This window comes from Vulpes vulpes, chromosome 11, assembly GCF_048418805.1.
Source record: "Vulpes vulpes isolate BD-2025 chromosome 11, VulVul3, whole genome shotgun sequence".
In the NCBI taxonomy this organism is placed as follows: domain Eukaryota; kingdom Metazoa; phylum Chordata; class Mammalia; order Carnivora; family Canidae; genus Vulpes; species Vulpes vulpes.
In genome coordinates this window covers 27,821,172-27,848,504 of record NC_132790.1, presented here as the reverse complement: position 1 = coordinate 27,848,504, position 27,333 = coordinate 27,821,172, and the positions used below count along the sequence as shown (strand labels likewise).

The window sequence follows — 27,333 nt, the reverse complement described above, 5'->3', positions numbered from 1 at the left end:
ACAAAAACCCAGAAGGGGTTTTCTCCCCTCAGAAGGATCCACCTTCCTGGATACTGCCATTTATTCTATGGAGGGACTGGCCTGGGGCCAGCCCTAGAGAGCAACTTCTAATTGATCAAAGGCAGTCATGATGGTTCCATTCCTCTTACCAGGAACTATTTTTAGGCTAAGGTGTGTGACACAGTTGTGGCCAACAGACATAAGGCAAATCTCCTAGGGACTTCTGGGAAAGGTTTTCTCTTTCCTGAGAGACTCACAAAAAGGGACTGTCTCTTTTTCCTGTCCCCATTGTCATATCTGGATGTGATGTATGAAATTGTTGTACTCATCCTGCAGTCATGATGTGAGCTACCTGAGAAAAGAGCTGACACACCAAGGAAAGCAGAGAAGAAAGGTAAAAAGAAACTTGATGGCTCCAGTGAGCTACTATATAACTTAACTGGAATTTCTCTGCTTCTGGACTTTCAGTTTTAGGAGATAATAAATTTTCTTATTAAAAACCAATAGCTCTGTCAGATTTATGTAAAGTCATTCAATTGCTTATTGAATTTTGCAATTCAATTTACAGATTAATAACCCAGGGCTCTGTAACAATTAAACATCTGAATGCCAAAAGAATAAATAGGCTACAATGAATACCACTGAGGCAAACAGAATAGGCCATATTTGGAGAAATTTAAAATACAGTTCAGGCTACACTGGTAATTCTGAAAAACATGAACTACTTGGGAGTTTTAACACAAGCCCCAAAGAAAGAATGAAGCCTAAAACACATTTAAAACAAACAAACAAACAAAAAAAAAAAACAGTCATATAACTGAAGGGAAAGAAGATAGGTAGCTATAAGAATATTACCTGTGTTTTGTCTTGTATTCATAGAGATTAAAAGAAACAAACAGATATTAAACAACTGTCTGGTTAAACAGTATGCCATTCAAAAAAATTTTTAATCCTAGAAATTATACTCCCTCCACCCAATTTCTATAAATCAGAGGAACAAAGATTTGATGGTGGGCACAAACTAGTAAGATATTCTAAGATGATAAAGTTCAGGGAGCCAAAATATATATTTAGCAACCTCTATAAAAAATTCCAACGTGGGCAGCCTGGATGGCTTAGCGGTTTGGCGCCACCTTCAGCCCAGGGCATGATCCTGGAGAGCCGGGATGGAGTTACAGGCTCCCTGCATGGAGCCTGCTTCTCCCTCTGTGTCTCTGCCTCTCTCTTTCTCTGTGTCTCTCATGAATAAATAAATAAAATCTTTAAAAAAAAAAAATTCCAACGCTCTGACTTGGTAATCCTGTTCCTGAAAGCTGGTTCTAAGAAAAGAGAGGGGGATCCCTGGATGGCGCAGTGGTTTGGCGCCTGCCTTTGGCCCAGGGCGCGATCCTGGAGACCCGAGATCGAATGCCACGTCAGGCTCCCGGTGCATGGAGCCTGCTTCTCCCTCTGCCTGTGTCTCTGCCTCTCTCTCTCTCTCTCTTTGTGTGACTATCATAAATAAATTTAAAAAAAAATTTAAAAAAAAAGAGAGGGTTCAATTAAACTCACAAAGATGTTTGCTATAGATAAATCTATAATATCAAAATCGTAAATACTCTAAATACACAATACTAAGAGAATAATTTAATAAACTGCAATAGTAATAAAAATATTAAATAGCATTGAAAATAATTAGGGTAATTTAGAAAAATAGAAGAATGTTATATGAAAAAAGTATAATACTAAATGCAATATGGGTTTTTTTTATTCCAAAGAAATAAAAAACTTATTCACATGGGTAAAAAGAAATTAATACATAAAATGGAAAGTGCTAATTGTGATACAGTGGTAGGATTACTGATGGGCTTTTGTTCTCCATAATTATTTAATCTCTTAATACTTTCATGTTTTAAAAAATTTAGATGCTAAATAAGGACCACACTTGAATTGACAGGGTTGGGGGATTTCATAAGGAAAGGATTTCATGAAACAGAAGTGGAAAATGAGAACTGCATTCAGGGAGAGCCTACAGAAAATCAATACACTGAAGAGAACAGGAGTAGTGGATATAATTGAAAGTAGTATGTTACTCAGATGAAGTGGGGTCAAGGAGGGAAAATAAAGGTCAGTGGAAGACATTCCACTGTAGTATTGGGTAAATAATTCATGAAGTCCACAAAAGAATATTAGAAGAATGAGATGAAAGAAAATTTCTCTCACCAAAATATGAGAAAAGACAATGGCAAAAGGATTTATCTGAGAAATAGGTAGGATAAAAAATACAAAGATCATGGTAATCAACCTGCGTAATGAACAACAGCGTATTATTTGGCTTATGAGGAACAAGAAGAGTTGCACAGATTTAAGAGGTAAAAAAGGCTATACAATATATAAGGGAAATATGGGGAAGAATCAAATACAAAGCAGTCATCTAATAAACTATTTCCCTCTATACATATAAAACACATTTCAACTATCATTTTTTTTGTACTCCTAGCACCAGACTTACAAACACCTAATTAAAAATTATCTCTTCCAGGGCAGCCCAGATTGGCTCAGCGGTTTAGCGCTGCCTTCAGCCCAGGGTCTGATCCTGGAGACCCAGGATTGAATACGATGTTAGGCTCCCTGTGTGAAGCCTGCTTCTCCCTCTGCCTGTGTCTCTGCCTCTCTCTCCCTCTGTGTCTCTCATGAATAAATAAAATCTTAAAAAAAAAAAAATTATCTCTTCCTAACACTAAAGTGCACAGTATATACGTGTAGGTTACCTTTTATCAAACAAAGAAAATATATAATATTTACACATGTATGCTTACATATTTTAAAAAATGGAAGGATAAATAGAAAACTAATTAAAGGAAAAAAAATGGTTACCAATCAGGGAAAAACTAAAGAGGGTATAAGAATTGCAAATCAAAGATAGACTTCACAGAACACATTTTGTTTTGTTGATTTGACTTTGGAAAATGAACTTTTATTATACATTATACAATTATAAATTATACATTAAGTAAAAAGTTTTGAAATTGCAATCAGTAGAAACAAAACAGAATTACACAAAGTAACCTAACTGCATACCAAATTAGAGCTTAACTACAGGGAAAGAAGTTTATTTCAGGTGACTTTAAAATACAGTAGTTTTGGGACGCCTGAATGGCCCGACAGTTGAGCTCAGGGCATGATCCCAGGGCATTTTATTACGCTCAGGGCATGATCCCAGGATGCAGGATCAAGTCCCACATCAAGTTCCCTATGGGGAGCCTGCTTCTCCCTCTGCCTGTGTCTCTGCCTCTCTCTCTCTCTCTCTGTATCTCTCATGAATAAATAAATAAATCTTAAAAAAAAAACAAAAACAGTAGTTTGACTATTTTCCTTAGTGAGAATACCTTAAGAACCATAATAAACTCTTAAATTCTATTCAATAATCATATTGTTAGTCATATTAGTTTTGTTATTCTGAAACTATTATGTTACAGGATAAATTAAATACATAACTTTATTAATTGTTAGAAACCAGGATTTTCAGTATAAGGAGAACAAAGATACATTATACAAACAGAAAAACAAAGAAGTAAAACGCCAAAATTCTAAATTGGAATTGATAATATCAGTATGAACTGATGACGTATTTCTTCCTTAAAAAAAAAAAAAGGACTATAGTTCTGTCCACAGAAAAGATTTAGAAACAATGACCAATCCAATAATAATGACCATCCCCAGAGTACCCAGAAATTGTGATATTTAAGCACCATTTCTCACTAAGATGTCAGAGCTCCTTAAAAAAATGTCTAACTCCAAATCTGGGGCAGAAAATCTGTAAGACGAATCCAGAACATTCTGTCATATCACAAGATAAGGACTATTAAGGATTAATGTGGTTTTGTCAAAAGAATTTAGGAGCCAACTTCAAGAGACCCCCAGTGGAATGTATGGGAAAATTTGAGCACCAAGAGAGTATCTGCAATAGATTAACAGATACCAAAAATCTTAATAATATGGAGAATAAAAATTTCACTGGTCACTGAACCAACTCATTATCTAAAAACATATAAATAGAAATACTCAGGCATTTATCCTGCTTTTTCTATATGAACTATACCTCAGAGTAACTAATGGTAATAAGGGAAAGTTCTTCTTTAAGAATTCCACCTAATAAATGAAGAAAATAAAGATAAAATTTATTTTGCAACTACTAACAAAATAATGACCTAGGCAAAGACTACCAAGAGCTATTAAAACAGTTGTAGGGCAGCCTTGGGTGGCTCAGCGGTTTAGCACTGCCTTCAGCCCAGGGCATGATCCTGGAGACCCAGGATCGAGTCCCATGTTGGGCTCCCTGCATGGAGTCTGCTTCTCCCTCTGCCTCTCTTTCCCTCCTCTTTATCTCTCTGTTTCTCAGGAATAAGTAAATAAAATCTTTATTTAAAAAAAAAAAGTTGGTAATACTTGCACTTACTGATCAATGTTAGTATCATTAAAGTGACAAATCAGACATTATGTGCCTCCTAAGGTGTGCAACAGGAAGTACACAATACTACCTACAAAATGTTCAATCCCAGGGCACTGGGTAGCTCAGCTGGTTAAGTGTCTGACTTTGGATCAGGTCATGATCTCAGGGTCCTGGAATTGAGCTCCATCCAGGGGGCAGTGGGTTTGTCCCTCTCCCTCTCTCTCTCTGCCCCTCCCCCTGCTTATGCTTTCTCTCTCTCTAGTAAGTAAAATTTTTTTGAAAAGTTCAATCCCCTATCTCCAAAAAGTCAGACTTAAATCTGATCAAGCTTCTTGATTTAACTACCAGTTTTATGGAACTACATGGAATAGGAGAACTTGTTAAACCACACTATCAGTATAAAAATCAGTAAAATCTAGATTATAAGAAACTCATGAAAAATGACGGATTTCTTCAACAAATAAATTGCCAAGGGGAAAAAAAAGGAAGAGAGACTTAAGTAAAAAAAGACATAACTATATCAATGTGTGGACTTTGGATCCCAATTAAAAGAATTTTTTATGGCATTTTTTTTATGGCATAAGAATTTTTTCAATGGTTTTTTAAGGAAATTTGGATAGGATCTGTGTATTTTATTACATCAAGAAAATATTGTTAAAAATTCTAATGATAGTGGCATTGTGAGTTATGATCTTTTTTCTAAGGATACATACTGAGGTATTTATAGATGAAATTATATAGTATTTGGGATCTGCTACCAAACATTATAGGTTAAAGGTGTGTAGATGGAAATAGTATGTATAGATGAAATAAGACTGACCATATATTGCCCATATCTTAAGCTGGGCAATGGGCACATAAGGTTTTATTTTGCTGGTCTCTCTACTTATATATGATTGGAATCTTCCATAATAAAAAATGTATTAAATCATCCTTTAAAGTTTGAGATGACAAAGTCAAAATAACCATTCTAATCAGAATTTTAAGAATTTGAAATATTAAGAGGTTCTTTTTTCTATTTGAAATATTAAGAGGTTCTTTTTTCTATTTGAAATATTATGAGGTTCTTTTTCCTTCCCACAGGATGAGGCAACCATACACAATCCCCCCTGCCCTAACTCCATACCTCTGGAACCATCTCTACGCCTATTAACATGGAATCACCTACCAAGTTACTGGTATTAAGACTCTTTCCTGGGACGCGTGGGTGGCTCAGCAGTTGAGCATCTGCCTTCAGGCGTGATCCCGGGATCTGGGATGGAGTCCCGCTTTGAGCTCCCTGTGAGGAGCCTGCATCTCCCTCTGCCTATGTCTCTGTCTCTCTGTTGTCTCTCATTAATAAATAAATCTTAAAAAAAAAAAAAAAAAAAAGACTCTTTCCCCTCTATCACCAGCTACCCCTACAAGAATAACCAGAGAGAGACAGATACATTAACTCTAAAACAGCCTGTCTCTAGTCTCCACCAGAGGCAGACACTGAATGTCCTTGTTCCCCAGCTAGCCACACAAAAGCTGCTACAGAAGCCCTACAGTCCAAATGAAAACTCTGGTCTGTAGATTACCACTTCCACTAACATTTACCTTTTTTTAAAAGGAATTGCCTTAATTTTTTAGCACTAATAATAGCTACATAAAATATCTCAAAGACTCAAAAGAATCCTATTGTTTCCCTGAGTATCTACATTACAAGTTTTTTTTTTTAAGATTTTTATTTATTTATTCATGAGACAGCGAGAGAGAGAGAGAGAGAGGGAGAGAGAGAGAGAGAGAGAGAAAGAGAGGCAGAGACACAGACAGAAGGAGAAGCAGGCTCCATGCAGGGAGCCTGACATGGGACTCAATCCCGGGTCTCCAGGATCAGGCCCTGGGCTGAAGGCGGCACTAAACCACTGAGCCACCCGGGCTGCCCACGAGTTTATTTTTATAGTTCTCATGCTCTATTGAATTCCAGTGAATTTTCAAGAAACCCCTGAGATATCTTGTTCAGTTCCACTATAACGACTTGAAGCTCAAAAAGATACAGGAGGCTAAGAAGCAAAGGAAAAAATAGGGAAGTCCAAAATTACCAAGAGTTTCAGAAGATACCTAGAAAAAATAGTGTGAAAAAGAGAAGAATAGAATATTCATTTTGCCTAAAGATATTTCATTAGTAGCCAAGAGAATACCCTTTTATCTCAAATAATATCTTCCTTTGGAAGAACAGTAATAATCTTTCTAATAGTTCAATAAAACTTCAACAAACTGTATGATGAGTACTGGAAGGGAAAAATGATTATCAGTGGATAACAGTTCTGATACAGGGGTCACTCAGGTAAGAAGAGAGGTAGTCCTTCCTTCTCCCACCTTCAAATTTTAAAATGGTGAATTTGGATCATGTTTGCCATCAACATTTTCAACAGACTTTCTGTATAAAAATTATTTCTATTTTTAATAACACTATAGTAAACTATAGTTTACTGCTGTGCAAATAGAAAGGTTAGAATGTTTTTTTAAAAATTAAAGTAACAAATAAAAGAAAATTTCAAGCCTGCTATTTTCCTGTCATTCATTGAGACATTAAATAGGTATAAGAGCCAGGAAATAATGACAGATGCTTTTACATTTTAGTCTTAGGGCTATATAGTAAAGGAATACTGACTGCATCACATCTACGTAGCCTCCTCCTTGCCTACACAGTTATAGAGAACATACTAAACATTATTAAACCAAATTATGAAAAATACGTGGTTTTCCTATTCTTGTGCTTGTATTCACTACTAGTTCATAAAGTAGGATATTTTCAAGTCCCACTCTATCTTAAGTTATGTACTATTCAAATAAAATTCAATGAAAACTAATACTAAGTCCTGTTCTAGGTTGTCTCTATACTCCCTTTGATAGACTCCAACCATGGGTATGATTTCTGTTCAGTACATGCTTCTCTCACATCCTCATCTTAAGACTCACCGACACTAAGAAGAAGATTACTGACAGTGTGCTATTTGCCCTTCATAGGGAGGAACACAAGGATATGAAAGAGACCTGAACTGATTTGAGGCTAACATGGAATTGAGATTTCCACATTTCCTTTCCTCTGCTATTATTAAGCAGCAATTGTCCTTCAGTTCAGACTTAGTTCCTCTTAACATCTCCCTTCATCCACCGATACAGAAAAACTTAGGGAAACTGAAGAAAAGGCAAATGACATGTCCTTGAAATCCTCCTCTTTCTCCTCCCACTTATCACTGGGTACCTTATTCTGAAGAGGCTGTATATGTAATGTTCCTCCTGAAGAACCCTGAGTAAAATATGGTTGACTCTTAACAACACAGAACTGCAGGGGCCCACTGATACACAGATGTTTACAATAAATACAGTACAGTATGAGAAATGTATTTTCTCTTTCTTATTATGAACAGCTATACGCCAATAAATTAGGCAATCTAGAAGAAATGGACGCATTCCTGCAAAGCCACAAACTACCAAAACTGGAACAGGAAGAAACAGAAAACCTGAACAGGCCAATAACCAGGGAGGAAATTGAAGCAGTCATCAAAAACCTCCCAAGACACAAGAGTCCAGGGCCAGATGGCTTCCCAGGGGAATTCTATCAAACGTTTAAAGAAGAAATCATACCTATTCTACTAAAGCTGTTTGGGAAGATAGAAAGAGATGGAGTACTTCCAAATTCATTCTATGAGGCCAGCATCACCTTAATTCCAAAACCAGACAAAGACCCCACCAAAAAGAATTACAGACCAATATCCCTGATGAACATTGATGCAAAAATTCTCAACAAGATACTAGCCAATAGGATCCAACAGCACATTAAGAAAATTATTCACCATGACCAAGTAGGATTTATCCCTGGGACACAAGGCTGGTTCAACACTCGTAAAACAATCAATGTGACTCATCATATCAGCAAGAGAAAAACCAAGAACCATATGATCCTCTCATTAGATGCAGAGAAAGCATTTGACAAAATACAGCATCCATTCCTGATCAAAACTCTTTCTTATAATTTTAATAACATTTTCCTTCTCTAGCTTACTTGATTGTACGAATACAGTATATGATGGATAGAGCATACAAAATGTACCAACTGTTATTGGTAAGACTTCCAGTCAAAAGTAGGTTATTAGCAGTTAAGTTCTGAGGGAGTCAAAAGTTGTATGTGGATTTTCAACTGTGCCAGGGATCAGTGCCCCTAAACCCTACATTGCTCAAAGGTCCATTTTAATTTCAAGTTCCTCATTTAAGAACTTCAGGGGGGTGCCTGAGAGACTCAGTCAATAGATCATGTGACTCTTGATCCCAGGGTTATATGTTCAAGCCCCACATTGGTGTAAAAATTACTTAAAAATAATAAAAAAATCTTTTAAAATAAATAAAATCTTCATTATATTCAAGATATTTACCTATGCCTTTGAAATTTGCTGTGAGAAGAGTTAATGTACATTTTGTGAATACTAATTGCCTAGGTGACTAGGTAGTATGCAATTGGAAAAAAAATCTTGGAGTAAGCATGTAAATTAATATAAGAAAATTGAGTAACCTATTTTCTTGACATTCTCAAACTGGGGGAAGAAGAGTGGTAATTTCTGATATAAAAGCAGGGATCTTGGGATCCTTGGGTGGCGCAGCGGTTTGGCGCCTGCCTTTGGCCCAGGGCGCGATCCTGGAGACCCAGGATCGAATCCCATGTCGGGCTCCCGGTGCATGGAGCCTGCTTCTCCCTCTGCCTGTGTCTCTGCCTCTCTCTCTCTCTTCCTGTGTGACTATCATAAATAAATAAATAAAAATTAAAAAAAAAAAAAAAAAAAAAAAGCAGGGATCTTCATACCCAAAGCAGAAAAATACACACACATGGGTTTTTTTTTGTTTTTGTTTTTTCAAAATTCCCATATACCACACGTACAGAATTACATAATGGATCACTACTCACCTTGTGCTACTGTTGACATGACCACAGATGGTGTGGAAGATACCACAGCTGTTACTGCAACTGTATTAGGAATAGGTGATGGTGTAGAACTGCTGCTGCCACTGCTGCTACTACTGACCAGGGAGGACTGTGAAGCAGTTATAACCACTGGTGGCTTCTGGGTTGTGGAAGCAATGACTGATGTTGGTACAAGCTTAGTGACTGCTGCATAGTTATGGGATTTGGAGAGAATGTTGGGCACGAAGGTTGAACTTGGTGATGTGGTCACTATAATAACCTAAAGAAGGAAAAGTAAGTTATTTTCATGTACCCACTATACTACTAATAGCTACATATATAAAATAGTCTACATAATAGACTCATAGTTATATATAATCCAAAATAGCTTATGAAATATGAAGAAACAATTCATCAAGAGAAAACCATAACTAAAAATACATGTAAGCTTTCCCTTACTAGTAATTATCAAAATGTACTTAAAAGAAACAACTTTTACCAACCAAACATTTTTAAAAACAACATTCAATGCTGTATAAGATGCAGTGAAATAAACATTTCAATATACTGCTCAGGGAGTATAATGAACACAATATTTATAGAAAGTAATTTGGATAATCATTCTTTTGTAAATATTTGTTGAGCATCTACTATGTGCCAGGCATGGTTCTAGATGCTGGGGATAGTGGAATGAACAAAGTAGACAAAGTTCATACTTTCATGGAGCTAAATTCTATTGGTGGGGAAGGAAATAATAAATTAGAAAAGTAAATATATGTCATACAGAGATAAATGGAAGAGACAATAAAGCAGGGTAGGAAATAAAGAATATTGGGAGTACTATGTTATTTTCTATACAGTGTTTAATGAAAATCTCTCTGGTAAGGTTTAACAGTTGAGCAGAAACTAGAAGCAGGGGTGTGAACCATGCTGCCACCTTGAGGAAGTGCATCTAATGCTACAGAAAGAAGCAAAAAAAAAAAAGGCCCTGAGGCAGAAGCAAGCTTGGTATCTTCAATAAACTTCAAGGACCTAATGAATGGGATTGGAATTTATGACATAGAAAGTGGCAAGGAGCCAGAATCAAGGAAGTAATGGGGGACTAGATGATGTAAGATCATGTTGGTACTGTATACCCTGGATATGATAAAAATGGCACTTTATCTCTGTGGTCTTCCTTCTGAAAACCCCAAACCTTAGTCTAATCATGAAAAAAAATCAGACAAATTCCAATAGTGGTGCATTCTACAAAACATTTGACCAATATTCTTTAAAACTGCCAAACACAAGAGAAGTCTTGAGAAACTTCAGCAGCCAAGAAGAACTCAAGAAGACATAACAAGTGTAACGTGGTATCCTGGAACAGAGAAAGACATTAGGTAAAGAAATCTAAATAAACCACAAATTTTAGTTAACCTTAACGTATCAATGAGTTCATTAATTATAACAAAGTACCATAGTAATATAACTGGTTAAGAATGGTAGAAACTGAGTATAGGGTATATGAGAATTCTCTGTACTGTCTTCTCAATTTTTCTTTAAATCTAAAACTGTTCTAAAAAATATTTCCTAAAAAGCATTACTCTATCTGCTAGATGAAAAGTACAGTAGGGCAGAGGTAGTAGAAACAAACTAGGATGCTCCTGGATTAAAGCAAGCAGAGATGATCATGAGTAAAGTGTTTGTACAGCAGAAGTGGTGAAAAGTAAACAGGTTCTGAATATACTTAAAGGTAAAACCAACAGGATTTATTCATAGCTTGATACAGGGAATGGAGGGGAAAAAAGAAGCAAGAAAGAGACTTCAAAGTTTACCTGTAAGAAAGTGTAGAAGGCAAGGAGACAAACCATTTCAGACGAGAATAGAGCAGGACGGAGCAAGGGACCTAAAGTTGGAATCAGCTTGATGTTTTTAAAATCAGAAAGAAAGCTGGTGTAGCAAAAAGCATACAGAGCAAGGAGAGGCCAGATCAAATTTATAAGCCAGAGTAAAGGATTTAAATTTTATACTAAGTACAATAGGGAGCCATAGGAAGATTTTAAGTGGTGAAACAACAAACTTGATTTATATTTTAAAAGATCGTTCTAGCTTCTATGTAGTGAGTTGCAAGAATGGAAGCAGTGAGACTAGTAAAGAAACTACTGCAGTAGAGCAGGCAAGAAATGATACAGCCTGCTTGGACTGGTGTGTTAGTAGTGGAAATAAAGAGAAGTAATCCCATGCAGATTCTTTTAAGACATAGAGTCAACAGGACTTGTTGATGTAGGGAAATGACAGGCCTAAGAAATATAACATAATCAAGATGAACTAGAGTTAATGTGTATTGGCTAATTAAAATCTCCCCCAAATCTTATGACACAGACACTATTATTATCCCCATTTTACAGGTGAGAACACAAAAATCATTTACAAACCTACAGTACCACAGTTTAATTCTGGGTGAGTATAATGGTGGTATGGTGATACCCAAAAGAGCAGAATGTCTTTTTCTTCTTTCACCAAAATTACCTCTACCTACATAGGGCAGAAAATTGTTTAATTGTTTTGAAAAATCCAAAAAAATTAAGGGAGAAATTCTCTTTCGTTTTCACATTAGTCCTAAAGGCCTGATATTTAATCAGCCAGTCAAAATTTACTGAGTATGCCCGCACTCAGTACCAACATCTCAAAGAAATTTGGGCTGTATCATTTTATTATATATTTGCAGTGTCGTGGAGAATTGTAAGATTTAACTAAATATCCGCTACTTTAAGCAGTTTGTTAATTATTTGACAAGTCAAGAGACAGATCTAAGTCTTGGCCAGCAAACACTTTCATAGAGTTGACCAGCATACTTCTAGATAGATTCAATCAGCAAATACCTATACAGCATTATTACAAAAAAAAATCATAAGCTATCATATAAACTGAGAAGCAGTAGGCCAATAAGGTAACAAGACCAGAAGCTAAAAGTCCATTGAACCTGAGCTTAATTCTGCTTCAGCCACTGACAAATGGCAAGCCCTGGACATGTTAAAATCTCTGGACTCCAATTTTCATCTGTAAAATAGGGATAATAATACCTACCTTGCAAATCATTACAAGAATTGAATGAGATAATGATGTGAAGCATCTAACATAGTGCTAGGCACATAGCAGGTGGTCAATACTTGGAAGTCAACAAACAGTAGTCATTAGTTTACTATTACTTAATGTTAAAAAGATATCAGTAAAGGTGTTATAGATCAATTCAATCTGGAAATATAGTTAATATATTCTATTTTTGTTTCATTAAAGAATGTTACATATATTTTTCCCAAATTCTGATACCTCTGAGAATCCAACTCATAGCTACTACCACAGTCAAACCAATTATAGTGGTAATGGTAATTAGGTTTCACATTTGCCAATTCTGAACTCATAGTAATAGCTTCCTGGAGCAGTGTTTAAAAGGGCTCTTTGGCAGATAAAGATTCACCAAGACCTGGCAGGAAAGCATGCCACAGTTAATTAACAATGTCTGCCATGGGCAAGGGAAGGGGAAGCATTCACACTTGTGTCAAATATTTCAAATGTTAAAACTAGAGTATCCATGTAGGCTTCTAAAATTAAGACAAAATTTCAACAAAATAAATCTAGAAGTCTCTAAGAGCATGTTTTAGGCTACAGATACAAATGATAAAATATATTTTCTTTTTTTTTTTTTTTTGATAAAATATATTTTCAGATTTCAGTCTGTACGTTTGATTTCTGATCTGGAAAGGGGTTATCCAAAATTAGAGATCCACCTTAAAGAAAATTTACTTGTACTTTAAAGTTAATGAATTACAATAGGGGAAATAAAGGGATTTTGAAACCAAGTGAACCAAACAGTGTTTATTCAGGCCATAATTCAAATTACTGACCTTCTAGCACTCACAAAAACTCCTTAAGAGTGCTGGGACTTGCACCCTAAGGATAAAATGAAAAATATCAATCAAGCACGTGAAAGCATTAAGCTATATTTTGTTGCTTTGTTCATATAAGTGCTGTACCAATGTTAAACTTAAAATGAAGGCACCACATTAACATAGGTGGAAATTTGTCTACCCTGAAATATATGACCTATTTGAATTTATATCAAGTCCACAAATCCATAATTATATTCAGTGTAAAAAGTCACTTTGCCTAAAATTAATTCCTAAGTTGACTTAAATAGGATTTGTGAGAAATCCAAGGTGAATGCAATAATGAAAGCAGCCTTACAGAGATTTCAAAGAAATCCAATTACCCAGAAGGAAAACAAAAAAACAAATAAAAATCCCAAAGAAAATCTATTAGTGCTACCATACTCAGCTTGTCCAAGAATTAACAAAACCAATGTCACTGGGTACACATGAAATAAAATAGTATAGATTTGCCTCTGGAACACAGTAGATACTCAGTAAATATTTGTGGAATGAATGAGTCTTATTTTTAATTTAATTTGTTCTAAATTTTTTTTTTTTTCTTAGGTATAGTAGGATAAATCTAATGTTCTGAGCTTGACATCTCCTGGTATGGTTCATATAACCTTGGAGATAAATACGTCCTCTTATAAGCATTATACGTCTGACAATCTCAACTATCCATTCTCAATTGGCAATTCCGAAAAAACAAAAACAAAAATAAATATACGATAAAGTCACTGAAACAAACAAACAAACAAAAAATCGCCAACTTCACTCACAGGTGAACCTTCTATCTTTTACAAATATTTTTATATATGCCTACCAAAGAAGATTTGAAAGTTAATAATGTTAGGTGGCATTTGCTAAGTATTCATCATATCCACTATGTTAAGTACTTTTCATGAGTCATCTCATATAATTATCCTGATAACTCTAGGAAGTATTTTATAAGGAAACTAAGAGAGGTGGCAGAGCCAGAAGTGGAATCAGATCTATTTATTCATTTTTTTCATTCGTTCATTCATTCAACAAACATTAATTAACACCTTCTATTATGTCATGAACTATTCTAAATACTAGGGAATACAGGGATGAATAAAATAAAGTCTCTACCCTCAGCAACATATACTCTATAGGAGAAAAAGGAAACGAATAAATACTTAAATATGATATTAACCAGTAATAAGGATAATAAATAAAAATAAAATGAGTAAGGGAACAGAGAGACATGGATGGGAGATAGGTACTCTTTTAGCTATAACTTTGCTACACTAGTTCTCAAATACCAAATAAAAGAGTAGATGAGAAGGGGGAAGATAGAAAAATTACATATAAAATAAGTCCCAGTAAAAAAATAGGCAGTTAAAAATTATAGTAGACTTATAAACTCATAGAGTATAGCAGGCTGATAACATTTAATATAGGGCTAGTCCAGAAAGCAATTAACTATATTATAACATATGAAAAGTGATACTCAAAAGGATTACCTTGGAGTCCTCAAATACAAATGCAAAGACCACGTTCCATGTAACATTTAAAAAGTCAGCAAAAATCATCAATTTCTATATATTAAGGGGTATAAGATTAGTTAACTGATGAATTCATTTTGGAAGAAGCTCATTCTAACAGCACAAATAAGTTTTTTTTTTTTTTTTTACTTTTTTTATTTATTTATGATAGTCACACAGAGAGAGAGAGAGAGAGAGAGAGAGAGAGGCAGAGACATAGGCAGAGGGAGAAGCAGGCTCCATGCACCGGGAGCCCGACGGGGACTCGATCCCGGGTCTCAGGATCACGCCCTGGGCCAAAGGCAGGCACTAAACCGCTGCGCCACCCAGGGATCCCCTAACAGCACAAATAAATAAAACACTGCCTTATATAAAATACTGGCAAGGAAAGGGAGCTAACATTTTTTTGAGTATATACTTACTGCTGTACTTTAAAGTACCCAGTCTCATTTAATCCTTTAACTTTTTAAGATTGGCATTAGTCTCATCTCACAGATGGGAAAACAGATTTGGAATAACTAATTTATGTCAGGTCATACTGGAAAAGCGGGGGCTCCAACCCAGGCCTCTCCGACTACAAAAATTCTTGCCTGATTTTAACACTATACCATCAATGCTTCATCCTAAAACTGAAAATAGAATTATTTTCCACAGATCAGATCATTACCACTTATGGTTTACTAAGAAAATAATTTTTCATGAATTATAATAATGACATCTTTCCAAAACTCAAGAAGGTTTTTAAATGAAAGTTATTGTGTATCTAAGGGTTCAAAGGTGGGAAAGATGATCTGCTGAAGGGATGCCTGAGTGGCTCAGCGGCTGAACGTCTGTCTTTGGCTCAGGCCGCGATCCCGGAGTGCCAGGACTGAGTCCCACATCAGGCTCCCTCTGTGGAGCCTGCTTCTCCCTCTGCCTGAGTCTCTGCCTCTCTCTGTCTGTGTCTCTCATGAATAAATAAATAAAATATGTTTTTTTTTTTTTTAATTTAAAAAGATGACCTGCTGAAGATAAGAATGTACCTCCATTCCTTCCCTCAAATCCCTCTAAAATATTATGAAGAGTTTTTTTTAAAGGGGAAGAGGCATATAAACTCATATGGTCAAAATGAAAAGAAGGCAATAGCTGTGAAGTTTTGTAAACTAGAAAACAGACAAGTAGTAACCAATTAAGCATAACCTCAAAAGTGGAAACCAGAGAACCCCAGGAAGACTCAGGAATTGAGAGCACAAGCTATGTCTTAAGTGGAAATAAAAGTGGCACTAGAGAGAAGAACATCAGTTGACAATGTATTTAAGCAGCATTTAGATCCACAGCTACCCTCCCCCATCCTAAAGGAAGAGTAGGAATTTATTCTCTTTGAGGGAAAGATTGAGTCCAAGGGAATGTGATAACACTGGGCTGAGAGAGCTGAGCATTATTACTACAAACAGGTTAAGAGAAGTCTACATACTGAATGGTGAGACTATCCAGCCTATTCCATATACTCCTCAAATACTGACAGACTGCTAACTACTTGAGACAGGAAACTAAAAATTCTTCTCTGAGGAAATCTGACCAGTCCACGAGAAAGCCCGAATAAGAGTGATAACTGGTAGAGGTAAAGAGGCAGTGGGTTTTTCTCAACCAAACAGCCCAGCTAGGTCAAGCTATAATGAAAGTCACTAGACAACATGTCCCACCCTATATATACAGCTTTGTCAGCTTTTAGTGCCCACATTCATACAGAAGCAGATAGCTAGTGTTTAAGAAAACTTGGAAATGAAACAGATCAAAACAAATAGATAAAAGGAACTTAAAAATAAGAGAGAAAACATGAAAGAATAAAAAAAAGTCAAGAATATCATCAGAATATAGTGATTTTATGAAAGAACAGGATGCCGTTTTTTAAAAAACAGTAACTTTCAGAGATCAAGAAAGAGTTACTAGAAATTTAAAGTATGATAGCAAAAATGACAAATCCAGAAAAGTAGTGAAGGTAACACTAAAGAACAAGGAAAATAATACTTACAGAGCATTTACTATGTGCTAGGCTCTAGTCTAACAGTTTTATATTTATTACATCATTTACGTATACCCCTAAACCTTATAGATTGTTTTCCCTGTTTTTCAAATGAGAAAATTCAATTCCAGAATTTAGTTTTCCCACAGTCACAAAACTAGTAAGTGGTAAAAACTGGGATTCGAATGCAGAAGTCTAGTTCCAAAACTCCAGACTTTTAACTACTACATCATAGCAGAAAGAAAAAGCAAATGGAAATGGAAAATGGGAGTAAGAAAAGATAAGAAAGCAAAAGGATTAATCCAGGCAGTTCAACATCCTAGTTGATCCGAAACGAGAGAACAGAGAAAAACTTAGGAAACAACTGAAGAAATTTCTCAGAACTGAAGGACATGAGTGTCTAGAGTGAAAGGGGCCACTGAGTGTGCAACCCAGTGTATAAAATAAAGACCCACACCAAGAAAAACTATCTTGAAATTTCTGAACTCTGAAAGTTGTTACCAAGAGTTTTCAAAGAGAAAAAGAAGAAATTAAAATGGCATTGGGCTTCTCAAAAAGGAATATTGAAGCCAACAGTTAATGGACCAGTATCTTTAAAATTCTCAGGGAAAATTACCTCCAACCTAAAAAATACTTTATCTAGCCAAACCATCAAGTGGGAGAGTAAAATAAAGATATTTTCAGTCCACCACATAAAGTTTCAAAAAATTTACCTTCTATCCACCCATACACCAAGAAGCTACCAGGGATGTTCCAGCAAATGTGTAAATAAACGAAGGAGGAATATCAGAAGGACGGTGAAGGGAGATCCCAGAGATACAGGTGTGCAACAAGCCTGGGGTGTGATCGGCATCCAGATTAGTGCGAAAAGTTAGGGTTCTAATAACATAAAACTGACAGAATACTGATGATTTGAACACTGAGAAGAATTTAGGAAAGAACTAATGATAGCATACAAAGAATAAAAGAAGGCAACAATAATTATTTAATCGTACCTGTCCTTTCTTCTGTAAAATACTCACTTCTGACAACTTTGTTACTCTGGCAAAGTAAAAACTCAGTTCCTAAAGGTAAAGTTATCCATTTACAGGTTAAAAAAAAAATCTTGTATTTTAATTTTTTTCCAAATGGCATTATAATAATAAAATAGAACAAAAGTCTTAGAAGTATAAGATGTACTTGCTGTGTGACATTAGGCAAGTCTTGGCATTTCTGAGCCTCATCTGTAAAAAGTGAATTAGTAATACTTATCCCAAAGCTTTCTGTGCAGAATTAAAGCAAGAGACCTGAACATTCCCAGCATAATGCCAAGCACATAGTAAGTACTCAGTCCATGTTTGTTAAATGTGAATCATATTGACTGAAAGAAATGGAAATAGCGATTGGCAGACAGAGACTCCCTCCTGCACATACCTTCTGTGTTGTTGTGTTTGTTGTCTGTGTTGATGGTTTGGTGAAGGTTATTTTCACAGGAGACATGTGGGGTGGTAAGGAGTTGGCAATGCTCTGCATGATGTTGCTCATCTTGGGACTGCCACTCACAGGCACAGTGATAGTCTTTGAGACCGGAACGACAGCCTTTGGAACTTCCTTTAGGACAACGGGGGAGGAGCTAGAAGAATTTGTTCGCCTTCGTTTTCTGGGTTTTTCATCTTCATCCGAACAGCTAACACCTGAAAGGCAAGGACAACTTTGGTGTATTTATCACAATCTAACCCTGCATTTTAGACTTCATTTTAAATCTTTGTGTCACCAGTCATCCTTGACCTGTCCCTTTGCCTCATGCCCAAACAGTAAGTCCTATCAATTCTCCCTCAGAAGTTTTCTCTGAATGCCTTTCCTCCTTTAATCCTGTAGCTATGTCAGGCCTTCTTATCTCCTGCCTGATTTTAGCAACATCCTAAAAGGTGTCCATGCTTCCAATCAGTCTACTTTACCACCTCCATCTTACTGCCAGTTACAGAATCTCATATCTAATTGTGTCAATGCCTCCTTGCCTTAAGTCCTTAAGTAGTTTTTATCTCCCTACAAGGCGAGGCACTTAAATCATTACATCATTTGAGGTTCTACAGCTTTCCAAGAACACAATATAGTTGACCTACAAACACACAGGTTAGAAGTACACAGGTACACTAATATGTGCATATTTTTTGATAAACATAGTACATTACTGCAAATGTTTCTCTTTCCTCTTCCTTATGACTTTTTAAATGACACTTTCTTTTCTCTAGCTTACTTTATTCTAAGAATACAGTATATAATACATATACAAAGTATGTATTAGTCGACCACTTATGTTATCAGCAAGACTTCTGGTCCACTATAGACTATTAGTAGTTAAATTTTTGAGAAGTCAAGTTATATATGCAGATTTTCAACAGCACAGGGAGTCAGAGCCCTAAGCCCCACATTGCTCATGGGTTAACTATACCCTGTTCCACCCAACCCTGTGCACGTCTATAATGCTAGTATACTGTACTGCTCACCATTCCCTAAAGCCACCTTACTACATTCTATCCATCCAGAATCTCCATATGCTATTGTTCTTTGGGGAATACTGCCTACCATCAACGAACTCTTCATCATCCTGCAAATCATCTTAGTGAAGCTCTCTCTTACTCCGCTAAGCAAAACTAATCCACATCTCCTCTGAGCTTAAGCACTTTGTATATTCCCTTCTGTATCACTTACCCCATGGCAATGTAGCTGTTGGTCTGCACATCTTCCATTATTATGGCTCCCAGAGGGCAATGACTAAGACTTATCGGTTTGCTTCCCTGGTATAGTGCCTTGCACATATGAAGCTAGATTAATGAATGATTATATCCCAAACTAGTGTTGCCTGTCTGACTCCTGAGAATAAAGCAGTAAATTTCCTATTGTTTCAAACTACATATTATGTGAAAAGGTTTCCTCGGGTTTGGGATTCACTTTCAATGTTTTAAAAATGATCAAAAAATAGATCACGAGGCGCCTGGTTGGCTCAGTCAGAAGAGCACACAACTCTTGGTCTGAGGGTCATGAGTTCAAGCCCCATGTTGGGTGTAGAGATTACTAAAAACAATAATAATAAACTTAAAAAAAGAGAACTAAAAAAATAAATCTCTTACTCCTACAGAAATCAGATATAAACTTAATAGTTCCAGATAGATCCCAATCTTTATGAACTAAAGCCTCAACTGTTTTTGTAGACTGTTTTTTTCTTAAATCAGATGAAGAACATAAAACCTTACAACATACATAGGAAATCTCTATAGAGCAGACAAAAAAAAAGTACACAGCATTACTTATGGAATTGTTAATAAAATATAACTCCTTATACCTTCAATTATTAGACTAATTTAAATAAGGCTGACAATGACCTAAAATCACTCCTAAAACAGCAAGCTCTACCTCTAAATGTTACAAAGATATCAAGTCTATAACTATACTGAGAAAAAATGAAAATCAAATACTAATAATCTCCAGCTGATAACAAAGGCAGAATAGTATTGATATAACAGAAACTAAAACCAAAAAATGACCTGGACATTAAACTGCTTCACAGAATAGACTCAAGGAGCTAAAAACCGCAAAGAAACTTCATAGGCTTACAGTCAACTAGAAAAACAAAAGATGGACTCTCTAGAATGTTAACAGTTGGATGATATGCTATATAAATAATTTTTAAAAAACATTACAAAGATTACAATTATAGAAGTAAACACTAAATAAATCACATAAGCACATTTCTTCAGTTTCCATTTACATTTCTATTCCATGACAATCAAAACAAGCGAATACTTGAAGAATAGCACTGTTCAAGGAAGATTTCCCAAGGAGAACAAAAAAGAAGTAATTTCTCAACCCCCAGAACTGATTAAAAAGCAATATATACCTAGTCACGGGTAAAGAAAGGAATTTACAACCTTCAAAAACTAACCACTGCTAATAGCCAGTGGACCGATGATTTAATCCAGGAAGGCAGATCTAATCAGAGCCTATGCTGCAGCATTTAGCCAAGAGGCCCTGATAACACTGAGAATATCACTTACTTTTGACATAAACAGTACTTCCACTTGGCAAGACAACTACATTGGAGGCAGGACTGGCAGGTCTTGGAGACTTAACCGTTGCTATGCTGCCACTTGGAACAGGGGTAGAGGTTGGGGTTGACGTGGTACTTGTGTAGGAATAGCAAACCACTACTGAAGGAACGATAAAAAAGTTTGCTGTTAACTTTCACCAAAACTGTCCACGCATATACAGAAAAATAATTTTCTTACTGCAGGCCAATTTTAACATTTTCATGTGATCAGAAGTTAGAGGCCATTACTAGGTATTAGGTCCATTAAGTTAAAAGGTATTAATAACCCTTCCTGAAAATCATCACTTCACTGGGTTTTCCTCAAGTATTTAATAGCTGATCTAAAGGTAACATTGCCAATGGAGAAGAGCACAGTTACAAAAAAATCAAGTTTAAAACTATACTGAGAAAAAATTAAAAAATTAAAAAATAAATAATACTGAGAAAAAAAAATTTTCATTCATGGCAGGAGTTAGACAAAAGGTACATATTTGTAGTCTCTTTTAATAGTGATAACAGAACCAATGATGGAGTGATGCATAATTTTTCCCTAACCATGGCAATTTCCAACTTGACTACTAGGGGGGAACCACAGCAAGGTAACTTTATCATAAAACAACTTACGAATCACTTGTCATCCAAGCAGTGCAACAATAATTCTACTACCGTAATGACACATCATATGTCAATTTCTTGAATAACAGCAAGAAGCAAGAATAGTTCACAAGGCACCATTTACTGAGTACTATGCGCTATGCTAAATGCTTTCTATATATTATCACTAATTCTTACAATACCACATCCTCATTTTAAAGATGAGGAACCTAATGTTCACAGAAGCTAAGAGCTGCTGGAGGTCACATAGCTAAGAAATGGCTAACTAGGACTCAGGAACACAGATCTGACTATTAGAAATCCTATACTCTTCACTCTACCAGAGAGTTGGATAGAAAAGGTGAAAGCAGGAAGAGAAGAAAGATACCTCTCCTACAACAAAGAAAACAGGAACTCGGTGGAGGCCAAGTTTGTACATTGGTACCTGTACCAATAGCTCAAAATATAGCTTCCTTCAGCCTAAAACAGAGCCTGGCATGCATGAAGTGTCTCATTCTACCCCAAGACCCATGGCTAGTCAAGAAACAATTCCCCAAAGTAATCTGAAAATTGCCTTATCTTCAGGGTTATTTTCAAGCAACACTAAACCAAACTACTAGCATCAATCCAAATATGCGCTTTCAAGTTTAATACCACTCTTAGTGACCTCAAGAGAATTCAAGAATTTTTAAAGCATGTGTCAATTACTAGATTAAATAAGAAGAAAGTCTTCTCTTCTGCCAGGTAGTCTAACAGATTCAGAACATTGACTAGAACAGAAAAATACAATATACCACTGATTCCAGAAGATAAAAACAGAGCTTTATTGTCTAAGTAATCAGTTAGGCATCTTTCTCCAGCAGGTAAATACTATCATTTATCTTCCATGTCACCCATTAAGGCCTTTTATCCACTTCTAACAAGATACACTCATACAAAAGATTCATTCCAAGAAGGCTTTTTGCAATTTTGTGATGAATAGAATTCACACTTTGAACAAAAGGGAGATTTAGTTTTGCCTGAGACTAAAAACTTGGCAGTTTCTAGTGTCAGAATAAGAGTTGCTCACTGTGGTTTGCAACGTTCATACACTGGGATTAAAAACAATGAAAAACAGAACACCTTTTCTTGAAGAATCTAAGAAAAGTCATCTCTATACACAGAAGTAGTTTTCTACTCACCTTCCTTACTTCCTGTTTCTGCAGGCACCGGAAGAGATGCATTGTGCTGGATAGCTGCATTGGCAACAGCGTTAGCTGTTACAGTGAAGGCAGTTTGGGGAACCAACCGGGGCATCAGTGGAACCAAGCGACGACCTTCAATGGACCATTCTGAAGAGCTATTAGGTCCAGACATACTAAACAAAAAAGAAAATGCTGCTACAAGGGTTCTCAATCACTAAGAATGAATCAACTATTTTCTCAAGCAAATATAACTTTTTAAATTATAAAAAGTATCCTGAGTGAGTAGGAGAGGCTTTATTTTAAGCAAGCAAAATCAAAATTATGATTATCAGAATTTAAGGGATTTCACACACACTTAAGTTCTTACACATTTTATTTTATAATCTGAATCTTATAATTAACACAATTGAAACTATGAAAAATTTTCCTATGCCTTCTAAATATTGACATTATTTTCATTAGTTTAAATCTGGCATTGCTAATGAAAACTAGTACATCTACTAACTTTTAGAACTTAATTTTGTAATTCAACTAAAAAGGTAAAAAGTACTTGTAACTTTTAAAATAAGATTCTCCTTAAAAAAAATAAACAAATAAATAAAAAAAATAAAATTAGATTCTCCTTAATAATTAAGGATAAAACTCACTGAACCTTTGCAAAAATGATCTAACTGCCTGCATGGCCAGAGGTTCTAAGGCTTTCAAACAAGGGAAACTGAGGCAGTAAACGAGGGAGACTAAGTACAGAGGGATAGAAGGGGGTCTTTTATATCACTGCATGTGTCACTGACAGTGTGTTATATTAGTATCTTTCATGTTAAAAAACAGACTGATTTGAAGTCACTGGAAGAAACCTACCACAACTTTAATTTTACTTATACCACTCTTCACTCTAAGAAGTATTTGAGGCCATTGAACTATCCCCCCCTAAGCAGACACTATTCTGTTTCTCTACTCTCAACTTCTTGGGCAAATTTTATCACAGGAATCCAACTGAAATATGGTTGAAATATGAAAAGACAATTGTGTCCCTTCTCTTGATTTGGTTCCACAAATGGCAGTATCACTTTTCCTAATGATAAGTGTCAAGGCTTAAAATTTACCCAGAACCAATTAATCAATCTCATTACTAAATCAGAAATATTTCTGCTTCTTTTCCAAACCAAAGATTCTACAACCCAATCTAGAGCTTAAGACTCTTAATGTCCACTGACTCTTTATAGTTAGTGTACACAAAACCCCTCATTAGTGGAAAATGGAATAACGATAATGATGATGACGGTAGTTAACATCAACTAAGCACTTTTTCTAGGTCAGGCACTATTTTAAACATTTTCTAGGTATTAATTCATAATTCAATAATCCTATGAAATCGGTAATATTATCTCCATTTTGTGGATGGAGAAACTGAGTCACTGAGAGGTTAAATAAATTCCCTAAGGTCACACAGCCACTAAATGTTTCCTTCAACATGTATACATCATACTACTGACATTATTTGCCACATTACAAGTAGGAAGTATAAAATTTTTCAAAAGAGTTTTATGTCTAACATTTGCCTTTGATTTATACTAATTGGACACCGTTGTCTAATGATTATCAACTTTAGCTGAATGGAACAAATAAATTACTTTACAACGTGAGAAGGATTTACATTCAGTTCAGAACGTAAAATTTCTAAAAGTTGATGAATCTAGTTAGGTTACTACAAGAAATCTGCAAACTGTTTAACCAGTCCTACCTAAGACAAGGGAAAGAGTAGTTCCTAAAACCCCAATTAACTCTACAAATTTCTCATTACATAATCTCTAAAAGTTGATGAATCTAGTTAGGTTACTACAAGAAATCTGCAAACTGTTTAACCAGTCCTACCTAAGACAAGGGAAAGAGTAGTTCCTAAAACCCCAATTAACTCTACAAATTTCTCATTACATAATCTCCAATTTGACACTAGTTCTGGAACAGAGAATGGTATAAACAAGAAAAGAGAAACAGAATTAGGCTACAGCTAATTGTTGAAGAAAAAAATTCTAAAAGCTATTTAGTGTTTTCTTGCCTTACGCCTATTTTGCTATCATTTTATTAGAATATCACCAGTAAATTTGCTATGTGAGAGTTTACACATAAGTAGAGTGATGTCTACACTTACCTGGTGCATTGTTTAAATGGTGGCAGAAATTATGGAAGATTAATAATTTGAAACACAGAATATTTGCTATTGATAAGACAGAATTTGCAGTGCAAAAGACACAACTGCAACTTTCAAAGAGATCTGTAAATCTTCCAAATTTCTACTCATGCAAACATGCTCAAACTTTTTTTAAGTGAGTGAGAAATTATGTTAGAATTAGATCAAAAATTCCTTTTTGCTTAGTAAAGAGGGTGTAAATATGCATTAGTGGCACAAATCATCTAAACTGAATTTTACAGATTTTTGTAAACATCTTAGTCCAGGGCTTCCCTGGAATATCTAAGTTTCAATGTATTTAGATTAAATATGGCAAGGGAGGGTAGAAACCTTGCTCCAGCCCCTTTCCTGAGAAACCTAACATGATCCTAATGAAACAACCTTGGCCCTCACATCCTTTGGTATGCAGCGCAGCAGCAAAAAATTTTTACCCTCACATAGAAACTCACACAGTAACCTATGAATGTTTGGCTTATGGGGAAGGAGTTAAGACAACAGTATATTCCAGATAGCCACTTTCTTTGAACGCTAGAGACAATGCTGGCAAGAGTGGCACAATTAAAAACTCTGAAGTCCCTTGATATTTCAGGTTTTAATATTATAATATTCTGACATGTTCTGAAACTGGATTCAAGTATCAAACTTAATAAATGGTCTGGTGCCGAATAATAAACACGTGTTATGCTTCAAGCCATAAGCAAGGCTTTTCTTTGATCCCAGACACCCAGCTCCTTTTGTTTCCACCTCCTTTGTGCTCAATCTTCTCGGCTTTCTCTTCACCTTTCAACCACATTCCTTCTGGCCTAAGCTGCTATTTTGAGTGGGGGAGGGAAGGGAAAGGAGAAAGGGAATGCAGTCAGTTCAGATGCATTCCTACTTGGCTCCAGTCACTTTTTTCAGGCTCAGAGTATGAAGCCCTCCTATAATCTTTGGATCTAGGTTCTGTTGCTATTTCTGAGGGAAAGAGGGCGGAGGAGATGTAGAGAATACAGGATTATGCCTTCCTCATCATTCCACACTCACCGAACCCTGGGCTCAACAAGTAAAATATGACACCTAGTCAAACTAAAACCACAGCATAAAATATTAAAACAGGAGTATAGGAAGACCTAAGAAGCTTTCAAAATTATATGCTGAAGTAAACTCTTCAGAAAATTAAATTCATGTAGTAAGGAAATCAGAAAGGAGAGAAAAAAAGGAAACACAGGCAGATAAAAGCCAACTCTCAATTATCCATGCTAATAGAGAGAGGAGGGAAAGGGAGAGGTCAAACAGATTAAAGAAATCCACATATTATCCAAAAATACTTTGGCAAATGCTTTTAAATTCTTCCACCAAACCATTTCCAGGACAACTAATAAGTAGTAAAATGACTAATTAAAATTTTCACCTCCTCTCCCTTCCCACCCTCTGACTAGAGGTACTCCCAAGCAGCAAAATGGCTAAAGGGTGGGCAGTATTAGGAGGGGGAGGAGGGGAAGAGAAGGAAAAGCAGAGGGCACGGTTAATTCATAAATGGGAATATGTGCCCCTGAATAATTGAGAGCTTCAATTTTGAAATAATACAAGAAAAAGCCTGAAATAATAATAACCTATTTGCATACCTGTAACTTGGTCTTTCACCCAAATATAAGGATAAATTCATTCTTTAAAGGGGAAAAAAGGAAAAGGAGACTAAATAAGTGTTATCCTTTAAGTATGAAACTGATGCATCAACTTACAACTAATTGCCCCACAATATTTTTCCAATGCTTTTAAGGTACTTTGTCTCTAAGTGCCTCTGAATGTAAGCTATTGTTTACTACTTTATTATCTAGCACATAAGTTTCTTATTACCTTCTCAAATTAGAATATAGGTTCAGTTATTATTTTTAGAGCATCCCAATTCAAAAGTTTAGAGCAAATTAAAGAAGGAACACATTAACATTTGAATGTTTCAACCATGTAGGCCTAACAACTAAATACTTAATGTCTCTAGTGGGAAAATTCCAAACTCCTACAGTGCATACATACCTATCACTGAAAAATCTCAAAATTCAAATGTCTAAACTTTCAAACTATGCAGTTAAAAAGGTAGCACCCCATTTTATAAGTTAAATAAAATGAGGAACAGCGAAGCACAACTTGAAGCTAATGTCTACAGGGTCAATTCAAATACTGCCAATTGGTTTAAATGCACTATTTATCACATTATGGAAATGCATTAAATTTTTTTCCTTTAGTTTTATTTCTCATTAAAACATAAAAATAAAAAACAAATGAGTTATACTGTAATGTACATTATTTTTATGATATGTTCCTGTCATCTTTCATTAACATTTAAGGACAATTTCTGTTCCTTTCTATTCTTTTTTGTTGTTGTTGTTCCTTTCTATTCTTTAGGAGGCACTCTCTCCATACATACTCTACTAATGTTTGATCCCTGCCCTTAGTCCTTCACCACCCTCCACCCCATCTGTCAAACAGTTATAATGATCTAAAAACAACTTGATAAGAATCCTTCATAATTTTATTTTATTGGCTTTTT

General features: G+C 35.6%; 1 protein-coding gene across 10 annotated transcripts in view; it reads right to left on the bottom strand.

Annotated features, from left to right (window-relative positions):
- Window positions 1-27,333, bottom strand: part of EMSY (EMSY transcriptional repressor, BRCA2 interacting) — a 91,573-nt gene that overhangs the window by 54,354 nt on the left and 9,886 nt on the right. For 4 of the 10 annotated variants that reach the window (XM_026010442.2, XM_072725954.1, XM_072725955.1 and 1 more), the window contains 4 exons: window positions 22,616-22,791; window positions 20,809-20,961; window positions 18,188-18,447; window positions 9,360-9,636 (listed from right to left, as the gene is read on the bottom strand). In XM_026010442.2, the coding sequence (XP_025866227.1) occupies window positions 9,360-9,636; window positions 18,188-18,447; window positions 20,809-20,961; window positions 22,616-22,791 (866 nt within the window). Of the gene's footprint in view, window positions 1-9,359; window positions 9,637-18,187; window positions 18,448-20,808; window positions 20,962-22,615; window positions 22,792-26,410; window positions 26,453-27,333 lie in introns of all 10 variants that reach the window. The other 6 variants (XM_072725958.1, XM_072725959.1, XM_072725960.1 and 3 more) reach the window with 2 other exon arrangements.